At 55.2% G+C, this 24,579-nt stretch overlaps 3 protein-coding genes across 4 annotated transcripts; all 3 read left to right on the top strand.

The window, feature by feature from the left end:
• Positions 1 to 1,058: 1,058 nt before the first annotated feature.
• On the top strand, positions 1,059 to 7,869 carry NAGLU (N-acetyl-alpha-glucosaminidase). The gene is made up of 6 exons (XM_061175966.1): positions 1,059 to 1,479; positions 2,328 to 2,475; positions 3,740 to 3,886; positions 4,072 to 4,157; positions 5,162 to 5,418; positions 6,425 to 7,869. Exons 1-6 carry the CDS (start codon positions 1,094 to 1,096, stop codon positions 7,633 to 7,635), a joined length of 2,235 nt encoding a protein of 744 aa, XP_061031949.1. The 5' UTR covers positions 1,059 to 1,093; the 3' UTR covers positions 7,636 to 7,869.
• Positions 7,870 to 10,073: 2,204 nt separating this feature from the next.
• HSD17B1 (hydroxysteroid 17-beta dehydrogenase 1) lies at positions 10,074 to 12,002 on the top strand. Its single transcript, XM_061176088.1, has 6 exons — positions 10,074 to 10,170; positions 10,280 to 10,447; positions 10,592 to 10,771; positions 10,939 to 11,032; positions 11,497 to 11,674; positions 11,763 to 12,002. Exons 1-6 carry the CDS (start codon positions 10,074 to 10,076, stop codon positions 12,000 to 12,002), a joined length of 957 nt encoding a protein of 318 aa, XP_061032071.1.
• Positions 12,003 to 19,947: 7,945 nt separating this feature from the next.
• COASY (Coenzyme A synthase) lies at positions 19,948 to 24,021 on the top strand. Of its 2 annotated transcripts, XM_061174950.1 has the most exons (10): positions 19,948 to 20,031; positions 20,423 to 21,130; positions 21,689 to 21,903; positions 22,149 to 22,280; positions 22,423 to 22,612; positions 22,697 to 22,761; positions 22,953 to 23,037; positions 23,198 to 23,295; positions 23,384 to 23,530; positions 23,632 to 24,021. In XM_061174950.1, exons 2-10 carry the CDS (start codon positions 20,434 to 20,436, stop codon positions 23,689 to 23,691), a joined length of 1,689 nt encoding a protein of 562 aa, XP_061030933.1. In that variant the 5' UTR covers positions 19,948 to 20,031; positions 20,423 to 20,433; the 3' UTR covers positions 23,692 to 24,021. The 2 variants fall into 2 exon arrangements, with proteins under 2 accessions (XP_061030933.1, XP_061030934.1); XM_061174951.1 differs by lacking the exons at positions 23,198 to 23,295; positions 23,632 to 24,021 and having other exon boundaries at positions 23,334 to 23,419.
• Positions 24,022 to 24,579: the final 558 nt, after the last annotated feature.

Below are 24,579 nucleotides of genomic sequence, written 5' to 3'. Positions count from 1 at the left end.
TGCTGGTAAGCAGCCTGAAAAGTTGCGTCTCTTGGGGGATAGTGGCAAAAACACTTATCTGAGAGTTAAGAGTTCCTGCTTCTAGTCCCAGACCTGCTGTCTTACTGGTCAGTGATCTTCGCAGAGTCACTTCCTATCTCTGGCCCTCAGTTTCCCAGGATGTAAAATGAAGATAACTCCCATCCTGTTCAGCTGCTGCTACCACTTACAGATCACATGAGAGCCCTTGTCACACCCACGAGGCCCTGCCCCATGGCCAGTCCAGGTTCACATGGCGCATCCCTCCTCCAACTTCCCGACCTTTTAGTTCCTCAGATCTGCTCAGCTCTTTCTTTACCCTTCCTGGGTCTTCATGTATGCATTTTTTTCTTCACGGAATGCTATTCCCCTCCCTCTTCTCCTAGTCAATCCCAACTTAATTCAGATTAAATGTCACTTCCTTTTGGAAGCCTTTGGCTGGGGACCGTGCACAGCATCACAAGTACAGCGGATCCTTGAACAACACGGGTTTGAACTGCCCGGGTCCACTTATACAGGAATTTTTTTCCATAAATACGTGCTACAGTACTACATGGTCCACGGATGCGGTACCCTGGATACAGGAGGGCTGACTGTAAAGTTGTATTTTGGCTGCCAGAGGGTCAGCCCTCCTAACACACATGCAAAGTTTAAGGGCCAACTGCATAATGTAAATCTTTGTTTATATAAGTGCTTGGTTTGTAGGTCTCCCCGGAAGAGGGGTGGCAGTGCCTGGTACAAAATCAACTTCAAATATTTATTGGATGGTAGGATGGACGGAAGGAAAGTGACCTGCAAGTGAAAGCGCGTTGTACCTGAAGGCATTTGTGAAGGACTACGAGTCACATCCGGCCCCGGACTTTTGAAGTCACCAGAGTCACGCGCTCTTGCACCACGCGTGGTCAGAAAACACCCTCAGGAGCTGGTGTGGAACCCGGAAGCTGGTTTCTCAGCCGCCGGCCGGTGCTTTACCTTCAGTTCCGCGTGACCTGAGGTCCGCAGCTGATTGGACGCGGCCGTCACGCCCCTGATCCCGAGTCGCCATTGGTGCCCAGTGGGCAAGAACCGCTGTACCATGGAGGCCGTGGCGGTGGCCGCGGCTCTGGGGTTCCTGCTCCTGACCGCGGCGGGGGGCTCGGCCGTGGACGAGGCCCGGGAAGCGGCGGCCGTGAGGGAGCTGCTGGCCCGGCTTCTGGGACCCGGGCCGGCGGCCGCCTTCTCTGTGTCGGTGGAGCGCGCCCTGGCGGCCGAGTCCGGCCTGGACACCTACCGCCTGAGCGGCGGCGGCGTCGGGGCGCGGGTGCAGGTGCTCGGCTCCACGGGCGTGGCCGCCGCCGCGGGGCTGCACCGCTACCTGCGCGACTTCTGCGGCTGCCACGTGGCCTGGTCGGGCTCTCAGCTGCGCTTGCCGCAGCCGCTGCCTGCGGTGCCGGAGGAACTGACCGAGGCCACGCCCAACAGGTACAGCGGCCGGACCGCGCCCCTCGGCTCCCGTGCAGCTTCCCGCCGCCTCCACCTCCCCGGGCGCCAGCCCAAGCTGAAGTCCCCGCCCCTCCCCACCCCCAGCGCCGGGCTGCCAGCGAGCGCTGGCCTTAGGGTCGCACGACCTGGCTTCAGACCCCAGGTCTGATTCTAAAAGCCTTGTATCTTTGAGCAAGTCACTTAGCCTCTCTGAGCCTCGGCTGGCTCATCTGAAAAATGGAAATAATGTCATCTACCGTGCAGTGGTGCCGCTTTGATTGTGAGGATTTGCACGGTGCGGGGTGTAGAATTTGTGGTGCATAATCGGTGATCGGTAAATGCCATTCCTTTCCTGCCCCACCCCTCTCTTCGAAGATGCTTACTGAGGAATGACCCCCAGCCCTGTCACAGGCCTCTGTTCTAGCGTTTGCCCCACTGCACCGAGGTGATGCATTCACACAGCTGCCTCCGCATTAGACTGTGGGGAGAGGGATCTCCCCCTTCAGGACAGGGGGCAACTTTGCCATATGGCGCTTAAACACTGTACACAGAGTAGGAATGAAAACTGAATATGCTTTCCCAAATATCGGGGAGGCTAGGGAGCTGAGTGCTGGGCGCAGGTGGGTGGGCATCTCAGAAGCTCAAGCTCCACCTGGAGTGGATCCTGGAGTGAAGCAATAGAGGCCACGTCTGGAGCCACTCCTTTCTGGGTTAGATCTGGGTGGTGTGGAGAGCTGTTCCAGGACCGGGCTGCCCTCCAAGTTCTTCCCCAGGCTGTGGACCCTCAGGGGTGAGGGACATCCTCTTTGCCCCCAGGGCCATGCCCCAGCTCACGCCCCTGCCTGCAGGTACCGCTATTACCAGAACGTGTGCACACAAAGCTACTCCTTCGTGTGGTGGGACTGGGCCCGTTGGGAGCAGGAGATTGACTGGATGGCGCTGAACGGCATCAACCTGGCGCTGGCCTGGAGCGGCCAGGAGGCCATCTGGCAGCAGGTGCGTGCCCACCATACCCCAGGCATCCTGCCTCCCCCACGTCAACGCAGTATCTGGCACACAGAGAATAGGGCTCCAGAAGTGTTGGTAGCAGGAGTGATGGCTCCAGCCTCCCAGCTTCCATGGTTGAGACAGACACACAGGAGCACTTACCCAGGGCTGGACCCCAGCACCCTACTGTAAACACTCTAAGAAGCCGGCCTCCCCTCTCTCCCCACCCCCACGTGGGTCAGTCAGCTGCTTCTATGGATTCTGTCTCATTAGCAGCTCTTGATCTGCCTTGTCCTCTCCATCCTTATCTGTGGTCCCAGTTCAGGCTCTCATCCCCTCTGCCTGGACCCCAGTCTGCCAGAGCCTCTGAACAGCATCAACCAAAAAATAATGCAGGAGGCTGCAAATAAGAAGAGTTTATTTGGGGTCTTTACTAATTGCAATTTGGGAAACACGGGCTCGGGTAATCCTGAAAGAGTGTTCTGAGGAAGTAAAAGAGGGGCTAATTTTTTTTTTTAAAGCCATGAGATTGTTAAATGCCTCGTGAGAATTGTGACTGACTCTGACGTAAGCTGGAAAATATTTGTTCATAAGGAATTGAGAGTTATTTTAGGATAAGAGTCCAATAAGTATCTTGAATTTCTAGTAGGCTCTTTGGATAACTTGATCAGATCAAAAGGTCAGATTCCATCCAGTCTGAGACATGCAAAGTTACACTGCCTTAATGGCCTCCCAGCCATGAGAGCTTAAAGACCTCTCTAAGCAATATTTTCCTTTCAAAACAAGACTCCTGACTCTCCAAGTTCCACCAGAGTGTCCCTTCTGAATTGCAAATCTGGTGGAGACCTTCCACTATTAACACACTCAAGAGCTCCCCATTGCCTTCAGACTTTGCCTGACCTGAGAGCTTCCATACCTGAGCCCTGAGCGCTCTGGCTGCACCTGGGGCTGCTTAAGCTCCCTGCAGAGCTGCCCTCACCCATCATTCTAGCCCTCCTTGCTCCATGAAGCCTCCTAAGGCCCCTTCCACATTTTGGGGAGAACCCCTTTGTGCCTCACCTCACCCATGCAGCAAGGGTGACATATTCGCAAACTCACCTGGTCACGGATCCGTTTCTCCCGGACTTTGGGCTCCTGGCAGGCAGGGATCGGATTTTGTCTTAGTAACTCTAGGGTGCAGCCCAGAGAAGAGATGAATGTGTGTTTGTTGGGTGAATGGATCAATGAATAGAGATAAACGATTTACATGTGTGGGCCTCGGCCTCCTCCTCAGGTGTATCTGGCCTTGGGCCTGACCCAGACAGAGATCGATGAGTACTTCACTGGTCCTGCCTTCCTGGCCTGGGGGCGCATGGGCAACCTGCACACGTGGAGTGGCCCCCTGCCCCCCTCCTGGCACCTCAAGCAGCTTTACCTGCAGGTAAAAGGATGGGGAAGGGAAGGAGCAGAATTGGTGCTGGACAGTCACAGGCCTGGGGTCGGGGGTGGTGTTTGGCCCACCCCGGGTCTCTTAACTGAACGGTGGGGACTCCGTGTGCCCTGAGAGAGTGAAGGCCTCCCGCCTCGGGGGGCCGTGCTCACCGCCGCCCCTCCCGTTCCTCGCAGCATCGGATCCTTGACCGGATGCGCTCGTTTGGCATGATCCCCGTGTTGCCAGCGTTCGCAGGGCATGTCCCCAAGGCTCTCACAAGGTGATGTCGCCCCTCACCCTCCATTCAGCTCAGAGAATTTATGTTCCCCTGCAAGACACGATTTAAAGAAAAACTTAAGCTCTGGATGTAGGCCTGGGCTTGATTCCTGGCTCTGTTACTGACTAGCTATGTGACCTTGGACAGATTACGTGACTGCTCTGTGCCTTAGTTTCCTCACTTGTAAAATGTATATATGGCTTGGCATGGAGTCTTAGCAAATGGCAGCTCTTAGTGATGGTAGGGGTGCACTGGTCTCCTCTGTCCTTCCTGCCCCTCTGTTCCTCTGTGCTACCCACCCATCCTCTCCTGCGGCTGGCAAAATTCTTCAAGGCCCAGCTGAGACCTCCTCTCCTTCAGGAAGCCTTGCGGGGGGGCCCCCAGCATCAGTTACCACCTCCCTCATGCACATGAGCACCTGGTTCCTGCCACTGTCAGCGCTCAGCACACGTGGCCGGCCTCACTGGCCACTCCTTGGCCTCCCCAACTGGACAGCAGGAACCTCATTCGTACATTCAGCCAACGTTTGTCAGGCTCTCCGGGGCTGCCCAACCAGGCCCTGTGCTGGGGCCTGGGGATGCAGCCACAAAGGTGCACAGAGGCCCCGCCCCCAGCAGGAGATACGTTGCCAGGGGGACACAATACAGTGATAAGGGCAGGAATATATGTGGGCCCAATTCTCTGTCAAGGTCACTTCTGCTTGGGGAAGGGAGGGTGCAGCAAGGGCTCAGAGCAGAGGTGATGTCATTTGTTTCAGCCAGTGGGAGGGGGAGAGACAGCAAAAGCTTTCCAGACAGGTGAAACTTAAAGGATGTCGAGGAGAAGCCAGATGCGTAAGCAGGGAGGGAGGAGGAAAGGGCTCCAGGCACAGGGCACAGTATGTGCAAAGGCACAGAGGCATGAACGACCCAGGAACTGCAGAAGTTAGTGAGGTTGGAGATGACTACTGTGTCAGCCTCCAGTAAATGTCTGAACTGTCACACACACACACACACACCCCCAACTAGGGTGTTCCCTCAGATCAATATCACCCAGATGGGCAGTTGGGGACATTTCAACTGCTCCTACTCCTGCTCCTTCCTCCTGGCTCCGGAAGACCCCCTATTCCCCATTGTGGGGAGCCTCTTCCTGCGGGAGCTGACCAAAGAGTTTGGCACGGATCACATCTATGGGGCCGATACTTTCAACGAGATGCAGCCACCGTCCTCGGAGCCCTCCTACCTGGCTGCAGCCACCGCCACTGTCTACCAGGCCATGATTGCAGGTTCGGTGCCAGGGGAGGTCGGAAAGGGAAGCCCCCCCAGACCCTCAGGGAGATGGGGGTGGCAGAGGTCAGTGGGGGGTGGGAGGAGGGACTGGGAATAATAACACCTCACTGTGACACCCAGCACTTTACAGTTTACCAAGCACTTCTACACACACACATCATCTCATTTAATCACACTGTGGTTGAGAGGTGAGCTCTGGAGCCGGATACCCTGCTCCAACGCAGGCACTGCCACTTCCTGCCTGTGAGACTTGCAACAACTCACCTCCCTCCCAGTGCCTCCCAGTGCCTCCCAGTGCCTCAGCTACTTCATCTGCAAAATGGGCTACCTCATAAGTAGAATAATACGTGGCCCAGAGTAAAGTGTCATTAAGTGCTAGCTATTGAAAATATTTAATTTGGTCTCTACCTCCATGCTGAAGTAGGTAACACAGGCCAGAGGTTAGGGGATGTGCCCCAAGCTGGTAGGTGCCCTTCTAGGTGCACAAATGTGAACCCAGCTCTCCTTCCTGCCACTTACAGGGGAAGGGCAGAGAGGGGCCAGGTCAGGAATGGCTTGGGGAGGCCTCTGTGTCAGCCAGGAAGGAGCATAGGCTCAGGCTTTGAGCAGCAATGCTCCAGGTGTGACCCGGGACCAGCAGCATCAGAATCACCCTGGAGCCTGTCAGATGTGCGAATCTCAGCACCTCCCCTACCTCCTGAATCAGAATGACTGGGGCTGGGGCCCAGCCCTCTGGGTAATTCTGATGCTCTGTAAAGCTTTATAGCACTACCCTGGCACTCCCAGTGGGAGGAGGAGGAGATGGGAAGGACGTGTGTTGTGGAACGCCCTTCTGGCCGCGGGGGGCGGGGGGGGGTGCGGGTTTCAGGGGAAGGAGTGTCCTGTGATAGAGTCATTTAACTTCTCTGGACCTCTGTTTCCTCATCTGTACAATGGGGTGAATGCTCTCCTGCCCCCTCTCCTCTTACCACCCTCTTTTCTGTCGCTACTGTCCCACCACAGTGGACCCTGACGCCGTATGGCTGCTCCAAGGCTGGCTCTTCCAGCACCAGCCCGAGTTCTGGGGGCCCGCCCAGGTGGGGGCCGTGCTGGGGGCCGTGCCCCGTGGCCGCCTCCTGGTTCTGGACCTGTTTGCTGAGAGCCAGCCCGTGTACGTCCGCACAGCCTCCTTCCAGGGCCAGCCCTTTATCTGGTGCATGCTGCATAACTTCGGGGGCAACCACGGCTTGTTTGGGGCCCTGGAGTCTGTGAACCGAGGCCCCACAGCTGCCCGCCTCTTCCCCAACTCCACCATGGTAGGCACGGGCATGGCCCCTGAGGGCATCGGCCAGAACGAGGTGGTCTACGCCCTCATGGCTGAGCTGGGCTGGCGGAAGGACCCAGTGGCAGATTTGGGGGCCTGGGTGACGGGCTTTGCAGCCCGGCGGTACGGGGTCTCCCACGGGGACGCAGAGGCAGCGTGGAGGCTGCTTCTCAGGAGTGTCTACAACTGCTCTGGCGAGGGCTGCAGTGGACACAATCGCAGCCCGCTGGTCAGGCGGCCATCCCTACAGATGGCTACTGCTGTCTGGTACAACCGATCGGATGTACTGGAGGCGTGGCGGCTGCTGCTGGCAGCCACGCCTACCCTGGCCACCAGCCCGGCCTTCTGCTACGACCTGGTGGATGTCACTCGCCAGGCAGTCCAGGAGCTGGTCAGCTTGTACTACGAAGAGGCGAGGACCGCCTATCTGAACAAGGAGCTGGTTCCCCTGATGAGGGCAGGAGGCGTCCTGGCCTATGAGCTCCTGCCCGCGCTGGACAAGGTGCTGGCTAGTGACAGCCACTTCCTGCTGGGCAGCTGGCTGGAGCGGGCCCGGGTGGCTGCCGTCAGTGAGACTGAGGCCCGCTTCTATGAGCAGAACAGCCGCTACCAGCTGACCCTGTGGGGGCCAGAGGGCAACATCCTAGACTATGCCAACAAGCAGCTGGCGGGACTGGTGGCCGACTACTACGCCCCCCGCTGGCGGCTCTTCATGGAGACACTGGTTGAGAGCCTGGTCCGAGGCATCCCCTTCCAACAGCACCAGTTTGACAAGAATGCCTTCCAGCTGGAACAGACTTTCGTCCTCAGCACAAGGAGGTATCCTAGCCAGCCCCAAGGAGACACAGTGGACCTGGCCAAGAAGCTCTTCCTCAAATATTACCCCCGGTGGGTGGCTGGTGCCTTGTGACAGATTAACCACGCTTGGGCCACGTTTTCCCCAAACTCCAGGCCTGGGCAGGTTCCCAGGGCCTGGGGCTAGGCAAGCATCACAGGAGTTCCCCAGGCCTGGGTGAAGGAATTCATGCTGATGGGATCAAGCATGGAAGGTTTGGAGGGAGCCGAGCCACCTTCCTCCACCATCCCAAATGTGGGATCAAAGTACTGTTTTAATACAACTTAATAAACTGATGAATCACCTGGACCTGTGTGTCAGAATGTCAATGCCATGATGCCGGGGAGGACTCAGGGCTATAGCATGGACACTGGTGAGGTCAGGTCTCCCTGCTCCCTTACCTCAGCTTCCTCGGGTGTTTCGTTTGTTTGCTTCATTTCATCAGTTTTATTGGTCATATATCCAGAATTCATTATATAAATCTTTCAAAATAACTAGATATTACAAGAATATCTACAATTCAGCTCTGATTGCGCAAATACTTGACACAGGAAACCTCTTTTACAAATACTTATTTTTCTTATAAGAATACTTTAGTACAACATTGCTATATTTAAAATGGATAACCAACAAGGACCTACCATACAGCACAGGGAACTCTGCTCAATGTTATATGTCAGCCTGGATGGGAGGGGAGTTTGAGGGAGAATGGATACATGCATAGATATGGCTAAGTAGCTTTGCTGTGCATCTGAAACTATCACAACATTGTTAATCGGCTATGCTCCAATATAAAATTAAAAGTTTTTTAAAAAGAATAGTACAGAAAATAAGTCTCTATATATCTTACAGCAAATTTTATGCAGTTGTTTTTTTACCAATTCAACCATCATTTCAGGTTTCCTATCATAGCACATCCATCATATCCCATAAACCAAATTATAATCTGCTGCTGCTTCTTGTTTTCATTTACCACTGAGAGTCACATTGTTAAGAGTTTTTAGGCTTCTTTTTCTAATCTTTCCTGATCTGAAAGAATTCATGTATTCAGGCTAGAAGAGGTAATTTAAACAACATTCCTTCTAAATCTAACTTGTATCGGGTTAATCACTGTGCTTGGTGAAGAATCTTTTCACTTTTCTCTTAGGCTAGACTGGCTAGTAGTTCACCCCTGCTGTATCAAGCAGAAGCGATAAAGTCCTAAGATTCCTAAACGTTTCTAAACTGCAAAAACAAAACCCTAGAAACAAGAGTTAAATACAAGTATTTAGAAAGCTAAAACATTTGCTAATGATGAGAAATAGAGAATACTTTTAGATTTGAGGTCTCTCCTAGGTTGAAGAAGACATAAAAGAAAGTGTAAGGATGTGGCAGTAGTTTTATATTGATAAAATATTGAAAAACTGAAAAAAGTGAATCACTTAGGTCAGTGGTGTGCTGTTTCCATAGTGCCAGGAGATACAGGATCTTAGACTCTGTGGCTAGCTGAACTATTTGACATTCTTCGGATGCTGTGACTTTGAAATAGCCTAATAAATACCTTGGTCAGAACAAGTAATCATTTAGGCCAGGGTAACTTTACAGAATACTGACCATCTTTCCCTGAAGAGACAGGACACCTCCCCAGGGGAAACATTTAGCATTCGCTCCATTCCTTCAGTTACTGAGAAGTATGTCCAGTTAGCAAAAGCTTGTCTTTTCAGATAGCATAAATTAAAACCAAGAGCCTGGCAGCAGTCAAGTTCCTGAGTACTCAGCTCCAATTATCCAATATTCTTTTTTTAAATTAATTAATTTGCGGCACACCGCAAGTGGGGGTTACTCCTCGTTGCGGTGCGCGGGCTTCTCATTGCGGTGGCTTCCCTTGTTGCGGAGCATGGGTTCTAGGTGCGCGGGTTTCAGTCGTTGTGGCACATGGGCTCAGTCGTTGTGGCATGTGGGCTCTAGAGCGCAGGCTCAGTACTTGTGGCGCACGGCCTTAGTTGCTCCGCGGCAGGTGGGATCTTCCCGGACCAGGGCTCAAACCCGTGTCCCCTGCATTGGCAGGCGAATTCTTAACCACTGCGCCACCAGGGAAGCCCCCCTCAGTTTTAAACTAACCCCTGACCTTTGAACTGAGAACCCCCTTCCAAAACATTTACTTTCACACCCTCAGCAACAAACTTTGGCAACTATAATTGTCCCTGTGGGACAGAGGCTTGCCAGGCAAAGATCTGCCCAGGGCGCTCAGTGCCCACATGGGAGCCCATACCTCCTGTTTGCAAAGCTTCACCCTCCCTCTGACTAGCAACTTAAAGAAGGGGTGTTTTAAGTAGTGGCCTCATCTCTGCCTTGACCTCGAGTAGGTTGGGGAGAGAAGGCCAGGGACCCACAGGAGGTCTCAGCCTTGAGATTGTGCTGCAGACATAACAAGGGGTGGGGACCCCGGCGGGCAGGGGCGGGGCGAAGCAGGTGATATCCATCCCAGAGACCAGCGCCCAGCAGTCCCTGGGCTGCTCCCTACGCACAGCTCCATGGACCGCACCGTGGTGCTCATCACTGGCTGTTCCTCCGGCATTGGCCTACACCTGGCCCTGCGCCTGGCGTCCGACCCATCCCAGAGCTTCAAAGGTACATGAGGGGACTGGGGTGGAGAGACCAGCTCCTTCCTGGTCCAAGGGGGCCTAGGTAGGATTGTAAGCCCGAAATTCAGAGCCTCGTCCTCTCCCTGAACCTCCAGTGTACGCCACGCTGAGGGACCTGACGACCCAGGGCCCACTTTGGGAGGCCGCCCGGTCCCGAGGGTGCCCTCCCGGCTCCCTGGAGATGTTGCAGCTGGACGTGAGGGACGCAGATTCCATAGCCGCTGCCCGGGCACGCGTGACCGAGGGCCGCGTGGACGTGCTGGGTGAGTCTCGCTGCAAAACTAGTGCAGGAGCCTTCCTCACCCTGTGTCCAAACCAAGACGTCCCGAGGCCCAGGGAGCACGAGGGGACAGGCGGGGAGGAGGGCCGTGCGTGAGGCGGGCGGAGTCCGGTCTCTCTCCCCGCAGTATGTAACGCAGGCCGGGGCCTGGTGGGGCCGCTGGAGGCACACGAGGAGGGCACCGTGGGCTCCGTGCTGGACGTGAACCTGACCGGGACCGTGCGGATGCTGCAGGCCTTCCTGCCGGACATGAAGCGGCGACGCTCGGGACGCATATTGGTGACCGGGAGCATGGGAGGCTTGATGGGTGAGTGGAAGCCGGGGAAGAACCAGAGGCGCGCAGGAGGCGGGGCTCAACGGGAGAGTCGGGGGTCTAATAAAAGGGGTGGGACTTGGTGAAACTGCCCCGGGCCCCTCCCGCTCCCCGCGGCTCCCCTCCCCGACGCGCCTCAGCAGCCTCCTCTCGCCTCCAAGCTCTTCCCTTCAACGCTGTTTACTGCGCCAGCAAGTTTGCAATCGAGGGTTTGTGCGAGAGTCTGGCGATTCTGCTGCAGCCCTTCGGGGTCCAGTGAGTCACCGCCCCGCCCCCGGGGCCCTCTGAACCCTGACTTTGGGAACCCCAGCACCCTGTTTTGTTGGAACCGCTCTCAGGCGTTCTCCCTGGCCCCTCCTCAGTGCGGCTCCCATTTGTTGTGTGCCAGGCACAGTACTGGGCGTTTGGCACCCGCCCTCTCACTCCACCTGCCGACCTAGCTGGTGAGGTGTCGGTATTGTTAGTGGTAAGCTCAGGCCCAGAGAGGTTCGGTGACTGGCCCAAGGTCACACAGCTGTAAGTGACCCAGCCAGGGTGGCATAATGACGCCAGAGCCTCTCTCACACCCTCCAAGGGACGTGGGGGCGCTTTTCCGGCAGTAAACCGCTTTCAAACGCTCGGGTTACCCTAAGCGCCCGCCAGCCGGGCGCAGCCCCCCTCCGGCCCTCCCTCCCGGACTCGCATTCGCCCCCGCCCACTCGCCGCTCTCCCGCCGGCAGCTTGAGCCTCATCGAGTGCGGCCCGGTGCACACCGCCTTTCCCGAGAAGCTGGAGGGCGGCCTGGGCGGGATGCTGGACCGCGCGGACGCCGAGACCCGCGACCTCTTCTCCCGCTACCTGAGCCACTCCGAGCAGATCTTTCTTGAGGCGGGGCAGGACCCGGAGGACGTGACCGAGGTGAGCGCCGGGCCGGACTGCGGGAGCGGGGGCAGCGCTCCGGTTCCCCAGCCCAGCCCCGGCCAGCGCGCCTCTCCCGCCGCTGCAGGTCTTCCTCCAGGCAATGCGCGCCCCGCGCCCGGCCCTGCGCTACTTCACCACCGAGCGCTTCCTGCCCCTGATACAGCTGCGCTTCTCCGACCCCAGCGGCTGCAGTTATGTCGTTGCTGCGCACCAAGCAGTGTTCGGCGACCAGGCCGCCGAGGGCTCAGACGGCGCCGGGGCGGAGGCCGGAGCCGGAGAACTGGGGGCACCTGAGCTCGGAGCTCCTCTTGCCGCCCCGAAATAAAGGCCTGGTTCGCCGCTGTCTCCCGCGCTCTCCTTTGCGGCCCCGGGGTGTGCGGTTTGGGGATGAAAAGGGACTTTTCAGTGCACCGCACTTGTGTGATCACTGGCGCGCGCGGCGGGTGGATGATCAGGAAAGAAGGTGTTAGCCCAGGTTATACCTACGGAAACCGAGGTCCAGAAAGGGAAGGAGCTAGCCCAAGGTCACGCCTCAAGTGCGCCTCAGGGCAGGGAGAGTGGTCCCTGGATCCCGAGGGGTGTCTGCAGCAGTAGGAGTTAGGTGGACTTGGGTGCGGGGAGAGTCGGCTTGTGACTTGGCTCCCACGAGTCATGGGACCTTAGGCAACGTCCTACCCTCTCAGAGTCCGTTTTCTTACCTGCAAAACGGGTATAATACCTATGTCGTGGATTGTGATAAGAATTAATTGAGATAATGCCCAAAAGTGCTGGTATAGAAGTCTTAATAGCAGGCCCTGACTATTATTATTACTACTAGTGGTATTACTATTGTAATTGTGTTCCCATGTGGAAGCCAGATGTGTAAGGAAGAAACAAGGCTAAATGAGCCAGAAGGAGACAGCCCCACTCACCCCCCTCCTTGCCCCCTGCCCTAAGACAACACTCAGCAGGAGAGATCCCCACTCGCCCAGAAGCTGCCTCTCACCAGGGGGTCAAGCTGAGGCTCCAGATCTGCCCTGCGGTCCACGTCCTCCTTCCGGAAGCCAGCAAAAGGAGCTGGAGTGGCAGCAGCCACTTAAAGGGCCTGCAGGGTTGCAGAGCCAATCTCCCTCTAACTTCCTCTGAGGTTGGGTGCTGGAGGAGGGGTGGAGATAGAGACTAGGTGAGGAGGCTGCAGGCAGAGGAAGGCAGTAGGGGTGCCGCAGGAGGGGCTTAGTAAAGAACATACATTAGCGGACTCATCAGGTACACAATACTCTGGATAATGGCACAGGTGCCTCCTTGCGTGGCAGTAATAATGTCCAAAGGCATCCTGTTTTGGAGGACAGCTTTCTCATTAGAGACCTAAGGACGGGCTTTGTTGGTTATCATTTAAGGCTTGCTGGATGCAGTTAGTTAGTAAGGGCACCTGTGTGTGCTGTAACATCCCCCAGGCCAATGGAGGGAAACAAGACAGCGGCCAAATGACTGCAACAGTGGAAAACAGAACGTGCCCACCCGGCCTTGAGGAGAGGGAGGTGGCAGCTTTAGGCACTTGACCTGGTTGTGCATACCATACATGTTGGTTGGGGAGGCAACACTGTCAGTTGTGAGGATGGGGGCGGGGGCGGGGGCGGGGGCCGCGTGGCGGGATATGCCAGACCAGACCTTCACCTTCTCTCCTCTTTTGTTTTTTTGGCCACGTGGCTTGCAGAACCTTAATTCCTCAACCAGGGATGGAACCCATGCCCTCAGCAGTGAAAGCTCAAAGTCTTAACCACTGGACCACCAGGGAATTCCCACCTTCTCCCCTCTTTTAATGGTGCATGTTCCATTCCAAGTGTAGCATGTTTCAACAACCAATCCCTCACTGGTTGGGAACTCCGATGCATGCCCCCAGACTCCTTTGGCAGTTGCTTCGGGCATTGTTTAGAACACATAGGTCATGATGTTACTGCATTAACCAAGTCACCATGTTTCAAGGGCAATCAGGTATCCTTGGCAATATGCCATCCCACCCAGGCTTTACAGTGGCTGCTTTTTCAATGCACCCAATCTGCTGTATCTACTGAAGGGTCAGTTGCTAGGGCTTGTACCCTGGCTAGGGCATCAGCTTTCTGATTGCCAGGGGATGTCAGTGCCTTATGAGCCAGGATGTGGAAGACAGTGAGGACTGCCTCAGACTCTTGCAGATGAACTCAAATGTCTTTTCACACATCTTGTACAAGGGCTGATTTCTGGATCATCCATCTCTCAGCTTCCCTTTGTCCAAGCCATAGGGTTAATCCCTTTAGAACAGCCCAACTGTTCGGAGTTCAGCCCATTGGCTGCTGCAGTTCGTTCCTGTTTCCATCCAGATGGTGTCAGTGTTGGGCAGAATAGCAACTGCAGTCCATGTGGGTGGGTTGCCCCGACTAGACCCAACTGTATACCAGGCATCAGCGGGGATCCCTGCCCCCACCCCCGCCTCTCTACAGGCTGCAGGGGCCACCCCAGTTATAGAGGCAGGGGAATTTGGAGGATCTACATACTCTTCAGGGCCTAGTAGCACTTGAATTTCTAGAGACAGGCAGGCAGGGTGCCCCTCTGTTGCAAATGGGCCACTTAGTCAACGTGGGGGTTGAGCCATGGCAGAGGTGGGTCCATAGAACGTAGTCTCAACCCTGCCCTTGATAGGAAGGGACGTTCTTACCATGATATGCTGTTCTTTCGTGAGAGGCTATAGCTGGTGGGATGTTCTGTGTACGTTGCTAGGAGCTGTTGCTCTATGAGGGGGTGCACTGGGTTTTCTGTCCCCCCCAGAGCTGGGACCAAAACTCTAAGGGTGCTCTCCTCTCCTTCTGTTGTCTCTGCCACAGTGTGTTCCAGAGTCACAGACACATCTAACTTAAACGGTTGCCCTGCTTGGGAGGTGCCCAGAGCTGCCATCTGCCCCACTAGTATTTTTTCCGTCTCAAAGGCAGCTTGCTGCCCTGATCCCCAGTTCCACGTGCGCCTTCTCTTCATCAGGCGGCATAAGGGATGGAGGCACTGTGCCAGGTGGGGAATAAAAGTCCCCCCAAACCCCAAAATCCCTGCAAAAGCTTGCACCTCTTTCTTTTTTTTAATATATAAATTTATTTATTTATTTACTTATTTTTGGCTGCATTGGGTCTTCGTTGCTGCATGGGGGCTTTCTCTAGTTGTGGAGAGCGGGGGCTACTCTTCGTTGCAGTGCGCAGGCTTCTCATTGTGGTGGCTTCTCGTTGTGGAGCATGAGCTTTAGGCACGCAGGCTTCAGTAATTGTGGCATGCAGGCTCAGTAGTTGTGGCTCGCGGGCTCTAAAGCGCAGGCTCAGTAGTAGTGGCGCACGGGCTTAGTTGCTCCGCGGCATGTGGGATCTTCCCGGACCAGGGCTCGAACCCGTGTCCCCTGCATCGGCAGGCGGACTCTTAACCACTGCGCCACCAGGGAAGTCCCGCTTGCACCTCTTTCATATTCTTAGGGGTTGGATAGGCTTGTACCTTATGAATCACAGCTTCTGGAACAATGCGCGTCTTACCCCACCAAACTCCCCAAAACTTTACGGGGGTGCCTGGGCCTTGAATTTTCTGAGGGCTCACCACCCATCCTCATCCTCACAGATGTTCCAGCAAAGTCTGCAGAAGGTCCTACAGCAGAGGCAAGTCTTCACATGTTAACATCACCTCATCAATGTAATGAGCCCATTTTACTGATGTGGGGAAGGAGAATAGGGACAGGTCTTGGGCTACCATCCCATGACATGTGGTGGGGCTGTGCAGGTGGCCTTGAGGAAGCACTTGAAAGGTCCATTGTTGCTCCTCCCACATGAAGGCAAATTGATGTTGTGACTCAGTGGCCAGGTGTAGACTGAAAAAAGCATTCGCTAAGTCAGGTACCGCATGGTACGTTCCTAGGACGGGGCCAAGGTATTGAAGACGGTGGCACTGTTGGGCACAGACACATGGGTGGGGGCTTGTTCAACTCTCCGTAGTCCACGGTTATCCACCATGAGCCATCTGGCTTTTTTACCAGCCATACCAGGCTGTTGAATGTACTATGGGCAGAACGTACCATTCCCACTCAGTGCAGTTCTGGAACAGTTTCTTCTATTTCCTTAAGCCCCACCCACCCAGGCAATTTATATTGTTTGACAGTTTCCACTCTTCCCCGGGGGTGGCTTACCGTTCCCAGTTGGTGTTCCCCTCATCACTGGTTTGATTACTCTAACCCAGAGGTAGATTCACAGACATAGGTTTGCAGAGCTTGACCTTGTAGGATATCAATGCCCACTATATTCTCTGGTATTAGAGTGATAAAACTCTCATATTCTCCCTAGAAAAATGGTGCAGATGAACCGGTCTGCAGGGCAGAAATAGAGACACAGATGTAGAGCACAAACATATGGACACCAAGGGGGGAAAGTGGAGGGGGGGGTGGTGGTGGGATGAATTGGGAGATTAGGATTGACATATATACACTAATATGTATAAAATGGATAACTAATAAGAACCTGCTGTATAAAAAATAAAATAAAATTCAAAAAAATATCTCATATTCTCGGGGTGTGGAGGGGCAGGGAGAACACGCAATTTGCTGTATGAAAAGGACCTTCCTGACTATAACCATTTGCGCTCTATAATTCAGTGGCGCTGAGGGGGCCAGAAAACTTCTGAGGGTGACCGTGTATTACAGTACATCCGGGGAAATTCCCTGGCGGTCCAGTGGTTAGGACTCGGTGCTTTCACTGCTGTGGCCCGGGTTCAATGATAAGTTGGAGACATTACTGTGCGGTTTACAAAGCTAGCAGCTCGAGAGTTGCTTCAAATCAAGGTCCAAACGCTTTTGACAAAGCCCGACTGGACGCTAAGAGGTGGAATCCCCAGGAAAGTGAAGAGAGGGAAGGGGAGGGTGTGGAACTAAGATCCAGCAAGCTGTGTGGCACAGCCAAAAAAAAAAAAGGAAGGAAGAAAAAAAAGAAATTAGAGTACATCCGGCTCCAGTATCCACCAGAGCTGTACTTTTTTTTTTTTTAAATATTTATTTATTTATTTGGCTGCACCAGGTCTTAGTTGTGGTATGCGGGGTCTAGCTCCCTGACCAGGGATCAAACCTGGGCCCCCTGCATTGGGAGCGTGGAGTCTTAATCACTGGACCACAGGGAAGTCCCCAGAGCTGTCACCTTTTGTTTATTTCTGGAAGGTCAACCAGTAGTGAGCTACACAGGAGGCCTCCGATTGCCTCCAATGGGCCTCACCTGGAAGCAGTCTTGGCCTGCATCCTATAACCTGGGCACGTGGAAGGCACCCACCTCAAACAGAAGAATCCCTGAGGCCTCTGCTGGAGCAGGCAGGGCGTCAGGGATGGTAGGGCCAAGTGGGCAGTTCTGAAATGTTATGCAGGTTTTAAGGCTTTCCACAGGCCAACCAACACAGCACTGGATGGCCGATGTATCTTTTCAGTTGCGTTCCCAGCAGCAATGAGGTCAAACCACATTTGTTTCTGGGTTACTTTTACCAAACCCTTTACAGCCTTCAGGATAGCCTTTTGGCTTTTCGAGCTCCCTCTCTGTCTTGGGTCTTTCCTGCAGGCCAGTATGTAACTGTTCCTGGGACTTGTTGGTTTCCTCTAGATCAGCAATGGATTGCCCAACATCACGAATGTCTTGTCCCACAACTGGGCTCAGCGTGGATATTAGTGTCCCATACCAGGTGATGGGGGCGGACTGGAGTATCTTGGCTTTCATTCCTGCAGTGAATGTGGCCTGGTCAGGCCCTTCAAAGATAGGGGCATAGATGGCCTGTCTCATTCCCAACTCCCTAAGGAGTTGTTGCACCTCCTCTATAGATTTCCAGGGTCCCACATGCCCAGGGAGACCCCCCATATTGGGACAAGCCTCCCTGCAGGTTAGAATAATCCAGTCTATAAGGGAGTGAGGACCTCAAGCCCCCAAGTCCTATGCAGATGCTTCAGGAGGGCAGGCTGTGTGGTGATGTTGCTCATTTTCTCTGCCTCCTGCCCAGACAGGGAAATCATCCCCACGCTCCCCAACCCCACAGCCACACTAACCATGCTTGGATACTTTCCCTGGCCTTTTGCTGGAATTTGGCAGCTGTATCACTAATCTCAGTGGACGTTTATTCTCTCATCATGAACGTTTCCTGAATGGGGGCTGCCCCGCTGGCTGGGCTGGTCATCGCCTGGTTTTTGTTTTCTTCTGCATAGGGGTCCTGTGGCGTGGGGTGTTTCGTGGGTTTTACTGTCAATCACCACAACACCCTCCCCTTCCCTCTCTTCACTTTCCTGGGGATTCCACCTCTTAGCATCCAGTCGGGCTTTGTCAAAAGCGTTTGGACCTTAATTTGAGGCAGCTCTCGAGCTGCTAGCTTTGTAAACCGCACAGTAATGTCTCCAATTTATCATCCCGCTGCCCCACCCCGCCTGCCAGCCCCGAAGTGAGCAGAACAGTGGACACTGCACGTCCTTCTCTAACCTCAGCTCTTCTTCCAGCTTTCCAACTTGGGTTTCAGCCTCTCGTTGGGCATCAGTGGCCAGCAACCTGCCCACAGCAGTGGCCAGCCCACCCTGCAGACATTCATCTCCCGTCTTTGACGCGGTTCGCCCTGCTCAGTTCCTCAAACAAGCACATTAGACCAGCCTGCGTTTCCCAAGATTGCCCATGCAGGTGCCTCTTTCCCAAGGCCCATTTCTTCGGTCTCCTGGCAGCCTTGCCAATGTTGATTTGTAAACTGGCCCCATACACGGAGGGCAAAGAGAGACTGAAGAAAGAGACAGCCACTCCAGATTGGTAGGTGGCAGGTTTAATAAGCAAGGGAACTTACGTACGAGGCTTGTCCTGGGCGGTGCTAGAAGAGTAGATCTCTGCACCTGCCCACCAGAATCTTCAAGTTTCTACAGAGGCCTTAACTGGGTTCAGTCACGTAAACCATCCAGTTGGTCGCAACAACACATTGCCCTCTCAAGTCTGTGTCCTTGAAACAGCTCCCACTGTGGGAATCGTGGGAAGACTACATTCCAAGGACACGGAAGGGGTGAGCAGCCTCTGACTGCCTGTGTCCAGCTCAAGGGTCAACTGGCAGTCACGTCCTCCAGATGACCTCCTCCAACAATGTCTCCGTAGGCATGTGAGACTGTGTGTCCAGATGTTTCAGGGAATTTCCTGACCGTCTTCGCGGTTTGCTTCTTCAACTGGTCCTCTCTTTAAAACCCAACTTAAGATGTCTTTGCAAGAATCCTGGTCTCAAGGCCTTTGTGGCACTAAAACTCTTCCATCCTTGACTCCAGGACCAAATGCAGGTTCTGTGGGGCCAGAGGCTTATACGCTTTGGGAGACCTCTTTAGGAATACAAAAACCACAAAATTAAGTATGAAAGTGAGCATTTACTTAGTTTGGGAAAAGAAACTACAGCACATTACTGTAGTGGTGGAATCCTGGACATTGGTTTCCCTCCTTTTTGAGATCGTCCTGGATGATTTACCCGAAATGTTTCCTGATGGCAACCTGGCTTTGTCCTCCCACCGAGACTACCAATTCTAGCCTCTCCAGCACTCATTAGCTTCACGTTAAACCCTCGGCACTAAGTCCCACCCCTCTCCCCCCCACCCCCGCCGCCCCCTTTTCTCCCGTCCATAGGGACCATTCTCTGGCAGCTCTACTGAGCTCACACGCAGAGCTCTCCTCCTTCTCCTCTCTCTCCGTAAAAAACTGTCATATCACTGGTTCTGGGTGATGTGGAGAGCACTGCACGGGAGCCACGACACATGGCCGCTGTCCTTACCTCCCCAGATGTCCCTGGAACACACAGGGCGTCAATTTTTCCATCTGTGAAATGGGGGCTTGGACAGAATTGTCCTGTGACCTCCCACATGAGGATTCTCAGACTGGGAGGGCGCCAGGAGGGCTCTGGGGACGCCGAGCCCTAATTTAAGTGCTACCCTACGACCCCCACCTCCGTCCCCGCGATTTACGCAGGAAAGCCAGGTGTTAGTTCCGCCTTTGCCGCTGTCTCCTGAGGGACCTGGCTGAAGCCAATCTCTTCTCTCAAAGTCTGAAGGGTACCCGTGAAACGGGCTTTCAAGTCCGCCTTGCCCTACTCGGCCCACGCCCCGTGACGCTGGGTTTTGGAAAAAAGTTTCCGCGGATCTCCCAAGCCCCCGACCTCTGCTCCTTAGCAATGCAGACGCCCCACCCCATGAGAAATCTCGCGAGAATCCCTAACCGAACCGAAGTTGAGATGTTTGGCCTTTCTCAGGTTCCGTAGCTCGGAGTCGCAGCACCGGAACTAATGTTAACTGGTCGCGGCTGGGGAAGCCTTCGCGGTGGTGCAAGCGGAACCAAGGCCCGGGGGTCTCAGTAAGTAGGACCCGAGCCTGAGCGTCCCCCTTTAGTACCCTCCTCCGATTCCTTTAAGATCCTGGTGCTGCTCAGCAAGAGCGCCCAGGATTTCTGGATCCCCAGCTTTATGACTCAGGGGCTCCTGCCGAGTTTTCCCCTCCCAGGATTTCGATGCAATTCAGTGAATTCACCGCTCCCTCTGAGAAATGATAAAACCGAGATTTAGAGCACAGGCCCGAGGCGCCGTTTGCCAGGTCCCGTCCCCTCCGCCGGGTTCCTCTCGATCCGCACTGGGAACGCTATCCCTGCTCCAGGTCTCCCTCTCTGGGGTCCGAGTCCCCCCTACAGTCTTCGGCCTCAGACACATACCACTCAGTCACCCTCGCCTCGTCTCCCTGACTGTCCGCAGGCCTGGGCAGCATGGCCGTATTCCGGTCGGGCCTCTTGGTGTTGACAACGCCGCTGACCTCCCTGGCCCCTCGCCTGGCCCCTATCCTGACCTCGGCGGCCCGGTTGGTGAATCACACGCTCTATATACACCTGCAACCGGGCATGAGCCTGGGGGGCCCGGCTCAGCCCCAGTCCAGCCCCGTGCAGGCCACGTTTGAAGTTATCGATTTCATCACGCACCTCTACGCTGGCGCCGACGTCCACAGGCACCTGGACGTTAGAATTCTGCTGACCAATATCCGAACCAAGAGCTTTCTCCCTCCCCTGACCAGCTCAGTCCAGAACCTGGCCCACCCGCCGGAAGTGGTGCTGACCGACTTCCAGACCCTGGATGGAAGCCAGTACAACCCAGCCAAGCAACAGCTAGAGCGTTATGCTACCAGTTGTTACAGCTGTTGTCCGCAACTGTCTTCGGTGCTGCTATACCCCGATTATGGGCCTGGAGTTCTGCCCGTGGGGTCCCTGGACGTCCCCGTACCCTCCACCATCAGCCCAGCCTCCCCAGTGGGCAGGTCTGCCAAGCAGCCAGTGCGTGGCCACCAGCGCGGTGCTGTGGGTGGCACCTTTGACCGCCTGCACAATGCCCACAAGGTGTTGCTCAGCGTCGCATGCCTCCTGGCTCAGGAGCAGCTTGTGGTGGGAGTAGCAGACAAAGACCTGTTGAAGAGTGAGTGAGACTGAGTTAGGGCAGTCTTACCCTCCCCCCAGGCCAAGATTGAGGAAGGGTGGGGCCATCCGTTACTTCCCACCCCTCCCAAATGTCACAGAGCCTGGCACTCAGTTGGCACTGAGGGAATTTTGTTAAATGAATAAATGCAGCTTTCTAGGTGTGTGGTCTAGTCACCATTCAATCAGGATCCCCCAAATGTGTAGCCAAGGAACCTGCACTTTTAAACATATTCTCCAGGTGATGAATCCTAAAGTTTGAGTCCTTGGGAATAAATGGATGAGTAAGTTGTAGGTAGCAGTGCCATAGGCAGTCAGAGGAGCCTCTCGGAATTCTCTGGCTCTTGGAATTCTCCATCTGACTCTGATGCCTCCTGACACTGCTAGTTCTCTGCACACGCGCCAGCCCTTGCAGCACTATTGTGCTTGCCTGCTGCCTCCTCATAGCTCCCAGCTCCCCTCTGGAGATAGGATGCTTAGGGACACTCTCCCCTAAACTGGCCCACACTCTTCCTCCCCAGTAAAAAGATCTCACTGTTCTTCTGGGCTCCTTCCCCAGGCAAGTTGCTCCCTGAGCTGCTCCAACCGTACGCAGAACGCGTGGAACATCTGAGTGAGTTCCTGGTGGACATCAAGCCCTCCTTGACTTTTGATATCATCCCCCTGCTGGACCCCTATGGGCCCGCTGGCTCTGACCCCTCTCTGGAGTTCCTGGTGGTCAGCGAGGAGACCTATCGTGGGGGGATGGCCGTCAACCGCTTCCGCCTTGAGAATGTAACCCCTGAGGGAGACTGGCAGAGGGAGTGGATGGGGATGGGGAAGGCCACTGGGGGCTGTTGGAAGTACATGACCCCAGAGGAGGGAAGAGAGGGCTCAAGGTGGTGGGAAGAGGCAAGGAGGAACTTCCCAGCTTGCCCTCCGAGGCAAGCTTTACCTCTGGGTAGGCAGGGAAGGATAAGGCGATAGATCTGTCCTCATCTCACTCCTCCTTCTCTCTCCTCACTCTTCCTTTGCCTCAGGACCTGGAGGAGCTCACCTTGTACCAGATCCAGCTGCTGAAGGACCTAAACCACAAGGAAAACGAAGAGGACAAAGTCAGCTCCTCCAGCTTCCGCCAACAAATGCTGGGAAACCTGCTCCGGCCTCCACACGTAAGCCTAACCCACCCGCCTCCCACCCCTTCCCCCGCATGGGTGGGCTGGGAATGCTGGAGAGGAGAGACTGAAGGGTTCAGCCTCAAACCTGAGTCTGGGGACCCTAGTAACTGTGGGGTTCCCTCTTATCTACCCGTAGAAGAGGCCAGAGCTCCCCCCAGGTTTCTACGTGATTGGGCTGACGGGCATCAGTGGCTCTGGGAAGAGCTCAGTAGCTCAGCGGCTGAAGGGCCTGGGGGCATATGTTATCGACAGTGACCATCTGGGCCACCGGGCCTATGCCCCGGGTGGTCCTGCCTACCAGCCGGTTGTGGAAGCCTTCGGAACAGGTAATAACTGGGGAGGGCTGGAGGTGGCCTGAAGTGAGGAGGTGGCCTGGCCTCCTTGCCCAATCCTCTGTCTCTGTCATCCAGATATTCTCCATAAAGATGGCATTATCAACAGGAAGGTCCTAGGCAGCCGAGTGTTTGGGAACAAGGTAAACACACACCTCTCCAAGGGCTCTGCAGCTGCTACTAGACCCAGAGGTTGGGACCCCGTGGACCTCTCTGGTCTGGCCCAGAATGCCAGTTTCCACTCAACTGTTCCTAACTACCTCCTCCCTCGGGCTGGCTCCATCTCCTCCGGGGGAGGGTAAACTCTGCCCACCCCTTCCATTCCCTTTCTCAGAAGCAGCTGAAGATACTCACGGACATTATGTGGCCAGTTATCGCAAAGCTGGCCAGAGAGGAAATGGAGCAGGCTATGGCTGAGGGTGAGTGAGCAGCCCAAGGGAACAGCTGAGCAGAATCTCCCCCAGGAGCTTCCCCACCCTAAATCAGACCATCCACTTTCCCTGGGATTGTGTTTCCTTGGCTCTCTGACTGGTAGCAAGTGGCAAGGTGCTGCTGGTAGTGACTGGGGTCTCCCCACAGGAAAGCATGTGTGCGTGATTGATGCCGCCATGCTGCTTGAAGCAGGCTGGCAGAACATGGTCCATGAGGTGTGGACCGTTGTCATCCCTGAGACTGAGGTATCTGGATCCCACCCCCCACTCTATCCCCATTGTAGCCCGCATCCTGCTCTGAACCAGTGGGCTGATGAATGCCTTGTCTGCCCAGGCTGTACGACGCATTGTGGAGAGGGATGGCCTGAGTGAGGCTGCGGCTCAAAGCCGGCTGCAGAGCCAGATGAGTGGGCAGCAGCTTGTGGACCAGAGCCACGTGGTGCTGAGCACCTTGTGGGAGCCACATGTCACCCAGCGCCAGGTTGGTGCCCAGGGAAAGGCTGGGTTGTGGGGAGGGAGTCTCCAGTGGATGCTTGTATGACCCTGTCCTCTTTTCTTCCCAACATTCTGGCCTGTCCAAAGGTGGAGAAAGCCTGGGCCCTCCTGCAGAAGCGCATCTCCGAGGCACCATCAGGCCCATGACTGACAATGAGTTCTCTGTGGGGCCAAACTGACCCCTGGAGCTGACAAGAGATCCAGTGATGACGGCGAATTGGGGCCTTGAAGCTCACCCTAGCTTGGGCCTAGAGGGCTCTGTGCTAAGCTGGGCAGGGCAGGGCTGGGCCTGCTGGACACAGGAAGCCTACCCAGCTTGCCAGTGTCTGGCCAACACTGAGAACGTGGCTCGTGGGGGAGCAGGCCCCCTAGCGTTGTTCCATCCTCGTTCTTGCCCACACGTCTGTGGCACCCATGGTGGGCTGGGGCCAGGGCAAACACTGAAACTTGTTACAGAATTAAAGGTGAATGTTGCCAGGTGCTGCCTGTATGGTGTTTACTTCCTGCTCCAATGCCTCTGGGCATCTTTGCGACCCTTTAGCCACAAGTGCAGGGCCCAGGCCTGAGCTGGAAGCCAGGAATGCAGTGGTTAAGAGCGTGGCTTTTGAAGCTAGCCGGACTGAGACCAGTCTTGGCCCTATCACTGACTAGCTGTGTGCTTTTGGATACGTTCTGGACTTTGTAGGTACCTCAGTTTGCTTAGCTTACAAAGTAGCATGACTTGGCTAACAGGCTCTTTGAAAGCGTCAATTCCACAACTATCCTGCCAGACTCTGGGCTGGGCGTTGGAGGAGCATCCTGCAACAAGCCACGCGGGGCCTCTGGCCTCACAGAGGTTGCACCCCGGAGGGGTAGGACGAGGTGACCAAGACTGCAGGTCCGGGAAACTCGTCCCGGTCCTCGGGAGCCGGCTGGCCTCGGCAGTGCGCGTGCGCGCAACTCTGCGACACTGTGCGAACAAGCCTTTTGAAGGGACCCCGTTTCACCGAATGTGCTTCATGTCCCGGCGGCTAGAACGCCTGCCCTGAGGAAGGG

The sequence above is a fragment of the Eubalaena glacialis genome, chromosome 19 (assembly GCF_028564815.1).
Source record: "Eubalaena glacialis isolate mEubGla1 chromosome 19, mEubGla1.1.hap2.+ XY, whole genome shotgun sequence".
In the NCBI taxonomy this organism is placed as follows: domain Eukaryota; kingdom Metazoa; phylum Chordata; class Mammalia; order Artiodactyla; family Balaenidae; genus Eubalaena; species Eubalaena glacialis.
Note: the sequence above shows the minus strand (reverse complement) of the source record. Positions and strands in the feature narration are given on the sequence as shown.

Coding starts and splice junctions, on each gene's coding strand:
- NAGLU (XM_061175966.1), top strand. CDS start 1,094: ATGGAGGCCGTGGCGGTGGCCGCGGCTCTGGGGTTCCTGCTCCTGACC. Junction 1,480..2,327: donor ACCGAGGCCACGCCCAACAG/GTACAGCGGCCG, acceptor CCCTGCCTGCAG/GTACCGCTATTACCAGAACG. Junction 5,419..6,424: donor CTACCAGGCCATGATTGCAG/GTTCGGTGCCAG, acceptor GTCCCACCACAG/TGGACCCTGACGCCGTATGG.
- HSD17B1 (XM_061176088.1), top strand. CDS start 10,074: ATGGACCGCACCGTGGTGCTCATCACTGGCTGTTCCTCCGGCATTGGC. Junction 10,772..10,938: donor GAGCATGGGAGGCTTGATGG/GTGAGTGGAAGC, acceptor CTCGCCTCCAAG/CTCTTCCCTTCAACGCTGTT. Junction 11,033..11,496: donor CTGCAGCCCTTCGGGGTCCA/GTGAGTCACCGC, acceptor TCCCGCCGGCAG/CTTGAGCCTCATCGAGTGCG.
- COASY (XM_061174950.1), top strand. CDS start 20,434: ATGGCCGTATTCCGGTCGGGCCTCTTGGTGTTGACAACGCCGCTGACC. Junction 21,131..21,688: donor AGACAAAGACCTGTTGAAGA/GTGAGTGAGACT, acceptor CTCCTTCCCCAG/GCAAGTTGCTCCCTGAGCTG. Junction 23,296..23,383: donor TTGTCATCCCTGAGACTGAG/GTATCTGGATCC, acceptor TTGTCTGCCCAG/GCTGTACGACGCATTGTGGA.